The 6,048-nt window shown below is 36.6% G+C and overlaps 2 protein-coding genes and 1 long non-coding RNA gene across 3 annotated transcripts; 2 read left to right on the top strand and 1 right to left on the bottom strand.

The window, feature by feature from the left end:
* Positions 1–1,394: 1,394 nt before the first annotated feature.
* On the top strand, positions 1,395–2,222 carry LOC148912880 (uncharacterized). The gene is made up of 2 exons (XM_089026665.1): positions 1,395–1,591; positions 1,765–2,222. Exons 1-2 carry the CDS (start codon positions 1,411–1,413, stop codon positions 2,220–2,222), a joined length of 639 nt encoding a protein of 212 aa, XP_088882791.1. The 5' UTR covers positions 1,395–1,410.
* On the bottom strand, positions 2,215–5,245 carry LOC148912878 (uncharacterized). Its single transcript, XM_089026664.1, has 5 exons — positions 4,694–5,245; positions 4,290–4,615; positions 3,440–3,587; positions 3,135–3,336; positions 2,215–3,045 (listed from the first exon to the last, which is right to left on the bottom strand). The coding sequence occupies exons 1-5, from the start codon at positions 4,904–4,906 to the stop codon at positions 2,723–2,725; spliced, it is 1,212 nt and encodes a 403-aa protein (XP_088882790.1). The 5' UTR covers positions 4,907–5,245; the 3' UTR covers positions 2,215–2,722.
* Positions 3,630–4,466, top strand: LOC148912879 (uncharacterized). The gene is made up of 2 exons (XR_016119157.1): positions 3,630–3,855; positions 3,967–4,466. It is a non-coding gene; the product is annotated as an uncharacterized LOC148912879 (long non-coding RNA).
* Positions 5,246–6,048: the final 803 nt, after the last annotated feature.

Below are 6,048 nucleotides of genomic sequence, written 5' to 3'. Positions count from 1 at the left end.
ATTTTTCAGGTAAGCTATTTATATTTTATACGTGTAAGTTCTTTATCCTCAAAATGTTTATTCATTTATAGAAATGCGCCATAAGTTCCCATACGTTTGTGAATAACTAATGTCTATTTGGCATACTTATATTTTAAGATTAAACTATTCGGATCGATCGGTAAAATGATAACTTTAAGGACGCATAAGCCTGAGAAAAGTACTTTCACTTTTAGGAGAATCATTTTAATCCTACTTGGCCGTACTTGAACAAACAATTATTCCTGTATTCAAAACTGTTGGTTTAGTAATTTCATGTTCTCCTCTTGTTCACTTAAATCCGCTAACAACTTGTTAACTCTAAAGGAATGTTCTCACGGAAAACTATTCAGTGATGTTTAATTTTTAGTTTATTTTTTAAACGACGATATCCTGTCAATTTACACTTTTGACATGTTGATTAACAGACATGGGGTTTTTCATATTCCCCCCCCCCCCCCCTTGGCGCCAATGGAAAGCGCAAACATATTCCTCCACCATCCACCACCATCGGCCGACTAACTAGTATACAGCTTAGGGGCATAGACAGGAGGGCCCGGCACACCCCATCCTTTTGTAATTTTTTAGCGCAATTTAGAGCAATGAGATTGGGTTATCGCGAGTGACAGTTTAAAAGTGTTACAAATTTTAGTGAATATTTGCCATTTGTAGAAAAGGAATGATAAATGACATCAAAACAATGTTCTCGCTGTAGCCCGACTTTAACTTTTATGATTTTCTGTCCGTTGGTCTGTCTATCCATTCATTCATATTTATTTATTGATTGACTAATTCATTCATACATTCATTCATTTAATTTTATTATCTATCTTATTTATTTAAATAATTGATTAATTAATTTATTAATAGATTATTTATTTATTTATATTTATTATTTATTTCTCTTTATTTCTTTATTTGTTTGTTGATTGATTGATTGATTTTATATTGGTAACTGTATATGTACGACGTACAGCATTCTCCGTCTGTCAATAAGTGAATAGACCCCTTTCAGTTCTATTGTTATAGTTCTATTGTGAGTGGGACTGACATTGCTAATTGATAATAACTTTTTCCCTCTAGGTCAGTCCTGAAACTGTTTACTTGAAGGAAGAGTTTAGTGATCTGGTAATAATTCCAGACATAGATGGAAGTTTTCAGCTGGCCGGTTTACAGGATGGTCATTGCTATGATGTTGAGGGTTCACCGCTACAGTCGAGTACCACCTCTAGACTTTGGTCATCAACATCATCACCTGTTACAGCAACTTCTGCCCCTGTCTCCAACAGTCTTGCACTTTCTTACAGTCCAGCATTTTCTTCAGTACTGGCATCTGGTAGTGGACATGCCAAACGCAATCTATCATTTCCCCTAAAGGTCGTTCTGGCCAAAATGACACATAACGGAGCAAAGGTGGAGTTTATCGAAGAAGACCAAACATTCGTCACCTTGACTGAAGCAACCGCAAATGTGCCACACATAACAGCAATCGTGAAAGATGCTTTTAACAAGCCAGATATAGTCTTGGTAACTTCCAACGGGCTAGCTGTCAAAGATTCATCTGGGACCCAAGGTAAGAGTGCAGGAAAACGTTTATCGGATATCGAGCTACTTTTATTTCTAATACAGTTTACATGCATATGGAAAAAACGATATTATACTTGAGCTTACAAATATTGAATTGCGTGTCTTCGTGTTCTTTGTAATTGTTTTGCTAAGCCAAAATTTTTAATCTGTTTTTTAAAGGGTTAATGTTTTGGAAAGTTCCAAGCCGAAAAATTTATGCCATACGAAAAGAGGAAGCAAAAGGCACGACTGTGAGACCCAAGAGAAAACATAAAGAATGTGAATATAATAATGAAGATGACCTAGATTTCCTAAAGAGCCAAATTGTTGAGCTTGGAAGAGTTGTCCAGGGAATGTCTGTTAAACTCGATGAAATGCACCAGTTAACCGTGTCAAAAGGCGAGGGCATGAAAGCAGCAATTGATCAGTTCCTAAAGTGCAAGATATGTCTGTCGTCACCAGCACAAGCACCGTGTGTGTCATCATGCTGTGAAATAGTAATTGGATGTGCAACTTGCTTAGATAGGTGGCTGGAAGAGGATGAAGAGAGAGGATGCCCTTGCTGCAGAGCAGCAAGGTTTGACTTCAAACCAGTCAAACTCAGGGGTGTGGACACTATCGTACAAGCTATTTATTAATAAACTTTTATTAAGGAACACAATGATAAGCTAACATAACCACTAAAAAGTATTTGTTGTTCATATCATATTAGCCATTAGGTGATTTAGCCCTAATAGCTGCCAGTTGAGTTTTGGTGGACTTTATTTTTTTGCTAAGAAAACGAAATTAAAAGATTAAGAAAAACAAGTGTTAGTCAACATCAACGAGTGCCAAGTCAGAAGACAAAGAATGACATCTTAGCAATTTATATTATTACCCATTTAAAGGTGGAAAATAGTTGGCGCCAGTTGAGTTTTGGTGAACTTCCCGTTTTCACGAAAAGTGAAAAGACCAAGAAAAAAGGTCAAGCTACATATTATTGTGTTTTGTTATGTTAAAAAACCACGGTCATAAAAACTCGATTGCAATATAAGTCATTTGATTGACGTGTAACACACTGTGGGTAGAACTCAAATACTATTAAGACTTTCAGTAAGATAATGACTAGGATAATTATATCCAACTCTCTAGTTTACGCTTATGCTTGTGCAGCAAGCGATTGTGATAAAGTAATATAATAAATTAAAGCTCGTTGAAATAAAGAAGGATTTCCATTTACTAGTTGATTAAATATTGCTTCATATGAAGCAATATTTTGGAGAAGCAGTTGCTCCCTCTGCGTCGACAGCTCCTGATTTCCTTGTAAAGGATCCAGACCAAAACTGCCAAATCTTGTGAGATTTCCTCCATTACCTTCATAGATCTGTGCTGCAGTCAACCCATCAGGGACCTGTTCTTCTGTCAAATTTGCAGTTCCATTATTTGCCTTCATCATTTCAATAGGTGTTTTCCTTTTCCCGCCTTCATTATACAAAAAAGATATGAAAAAATCTTAATGGCATCAGAATTGTTTCGGGAAATTAAAATTCCACGTAAAACAACTGTCTTACTTGCAGGTCTGCAGTTCCATGACTGAATTAGACGATTGATTCCAACTTGAACCACGTGGGTTGTAAATGTAGAAACGCAGAACTTTGTGCACTCATCGTCCATTCGCAATTGCCCAGCCTCCACCATATTGTTTAGACAGCTCTTTACTGGGTAGTTAGCTCGTTGGTTGACCTCGCTCCAAAATCTTTCAACTGGAAGATTCTTTCAGGGAAGAATTTTGAGAGTTAATTTCAGTTATCATATTCGTCCACAGTATTAAATTAGATAATATTTTCTTGAAGATTATAAGCGATGGCATTCGTACCTTTTTTGAAGTCGTTCGTCGATGTGGATCTTTAGTTGGGTCATTTCTAAGAGGAGCAAGCAATTCTTGCATCCCCAACGATAGGTAAAATTCGCGCCCTTGATCTGTTCTTAGTTGATCCCAAAGACCATACTTCGTTACGACAGACCTAAGGATTGGAGTTAAACAAATATTAGAATAGAATAAATAGATTGCATTAAAATTCGAAATTTCGTAAAACACATACGAATTGGGACGGGTTTTTAAAAGTCGTTATAGCATGGGCTACATTTGTATCAGTAATGTAGTGAGGGCCTCTTGGATCCCTTAACGTTGAATAGATTACCGCTGGCCGTCATTAGGCTCAGCCATGACTCGGCTACCGCTGACCAGTGAATGCTAGGTCGGCCATCTTGGATTGTCTGTTTTGCTCATTCGTGAGTAACAGGACTCTTTTCATTGTTAAGTCAGTCTCCTGTAATGTTAATCGATTATCAATTATCATCGTTCACTCGTAATTTACCATTATACCCCATTGTATTTCATAGGACTTGACATCGTCATCTTCAAACAAGTATTGCTTCATAACAAGGTCACATCTAAAATGATGAAGCACTCGAAAGTAGTGATGGTTTTACTCGAAAGTTTATATTACTTAAACCATCACTGCACAGTCACTGTAATAACTGTTTATATTTAATATTTATTTATATATCTTTCTATAAAATCTAGGATACTTGTAAATATAAACAATTATGATTTCTTATATTCATTTCTATTTAAAGTGTGTAAATAAATTGAATTGAATTGAAGGAAAAAATATTTAGAATTCTGCAAACCATAGGACCATGTTCAAGTAAACCACTAGTACCTGTACACATTTTCATAGATGGCAATGTTGTTTTTCACTGGCATTGTGCAAAATCCAACTACCATCAGGGAATATCCGTCAATAGCACACACGTGTGTCACTCCATAGTCAACCAGCTTCTCATTCTGGTCACAGTGTAGTTTGTGTCCAAAATAAAGAGCTTTATATGGAACAGGATTACGTAATCTTGCTGTGTCGTTAGCTCGAGCTCTGTGGTAATGTGGAGCAATTTCCCTCGCTGTTTCCGATAACCGTCTTTGGCTAACGCGAACGCCATTTGATTGAAAATAACCTTTTAGCATTTTCCTTCCATAGGTTGGACCCAACTAAAAATGAAGTTCAACATGCCAATTTAGAAACGAAAGAGTTGAGAAAGAAATATTACAGTTCTAGATTTACTATACCTCTGATATTGCAACCGAAACGGCTTCTTTCAGGTGCTGTTTCCCAAGTCCAGATCTGTAGTGAATCTCCTTTTGATTGCAAAAGCGTCGCACCGACCGCTCGCTTAATCCCCTCGTGTTGGGAAGCAATTCGTTAAGCACCTTACTAATTTCCTTGTATGATTTTCCCTCAACTACAAGCGTTCGGATGAATTCAGGATCAAATCTTTCCATGATACGTATGTCCCCCTACCTGGAGTCACGTACTTTCAGAAAGGAAAATTATAAAAACAGTACTCTTGCGGTCATACCGTTTTGGTAGCTCGCTTATGTATGCTACGCCTGTGATTGGATAAATGAAACAGGAAGTGTATACTTGGCGCCATTTTAATGACCGGCAGTTGTCTGCATTCAACAAAGATTAACGTGGGAGAAAAATAGTATTTCATTCCTCTTCATTTAACTTTGTTTAAATTTGGGATTTTAAAATTGGGAATCGATCGGAACGATAGTCTTTTTAGCGCAAAAAATGAAAAATGAATTCAAAAACTAAAAAGTTAACAATTTAATTTGCTAAAACCTTAAATGGCCATAAGGTGTGGGATTTTTCTCTCTGTGTCTGTCAATTTCTTCAACTATTTAAACGACAACTCGAAAATTGAAAAAATGGAATTCAAAGTTTAATTTTAAACAATAAAAAAATCGAAAATTGGGGCCAAATTTAATAAATCGATAATTCAATTTTATCAAAAAGACGAATGGCCATAAGGTACACGCATTAACCTCTACTTGCATTATTATGGCAGTTCCAAAAATCCTCAGTTGGTTCCCAGTCTTAACCGTGTGTAGCCTCAATGAATCATATGATATGATTGGCCCCATGTACAGCGTGACGTCAGAGGTCATGTCTGCCATATAGGACAAGACTACCACGGTACAAAAGACCAACTTTTGGGCTCGCTGTGGTTTTATTGCCCAGGTTTTCGCTAAACTGATATATTCGCCGAAAGGCGAAGTGAATATCGGGGAATATTTACCGAGACGCGAGTCTTCGAGCGGCGAGGTAAATATTCCCCAATAATCGCTAGGGCTGAGGCAAATAATTGTTTTAGTATAAATACACAGGTGATTCTTTCAAAAAAAGAAGAAGAAAAAAAAAAAAAAAAAAAAAAAAAAAAAGAAGATAAAAGGTATTTTATTCCGGTAACAGCAACAAAGCGGCTGGCCACCATTTTGGATTTTCGCTCGAGGTGATTATCGTGTGATAGTGCGAGTTTCTTGACCAATCAGCGCGCGAGATTTTCTATAATCACCTGCGTATTTTTACTAAACTAACATTATTCTTTATTTTTATACATATATATTTAGCATTATTA

Source organism: Actinia tenebrosa, unplaced genomic scaffold (genome assembly GCF_029948245.1).
Source record: "Actinia tenebrosa isolate PJP-AT-01 unplaced genomic scaffold, QUT_ActTen_1.0 PGA_scaffold10__47_contigs__length_13832649, whole genome shotgun sequence".
Classification (NCBI taxonomy): Eukaryota; Metazoa; Cnidaria; class Anthozoa; order Actiniaria; family Actiniidae; genus Actinia; species Actinia tenebrosa.
The sequence above is the reverse complement of the archived record's forward strand: the minus strand, read 5'-3'. Positions and strand labels throughout refer to the sequence as shown.

Coding starts and splice junctions, on each gene's coding strand:
- LOC148912880 (XM_089026665.1), top strand. CDS start 1,411: ATGACACATAACGGAGCAAAGGTGGAGTTTATCGAAGAAGACCAAACA. Junction 1,592..1,764: donor AGATTCATCTGGGACCCAAG/GTAAGAGTGCAG, acceptor TGTTTTTTAAAG/GGTTAATGTTTTGGAAAGTT.
- LOC148912878 (XM_089026664.1), bottom strand. CDS start 4,906: ATGGAAAGATTTGATCCTGAATTCATCCGAACGCTTGTAGTTGAGGGA. Junction 3,588..4,289: donor ATCTATGAAAATGTGTACAG/GTACTAGTGGTT, acceptor TCCAATCCTTAG/GTCTGTCGTAACGAAGTATG. Junction 3,046..3,134: donor ATGGAACTGCAGACCTGCAA/GTAAGACAGTTG, acceptor TGTATAATGAAG/GCGGGAAAAGGAAAACACCT.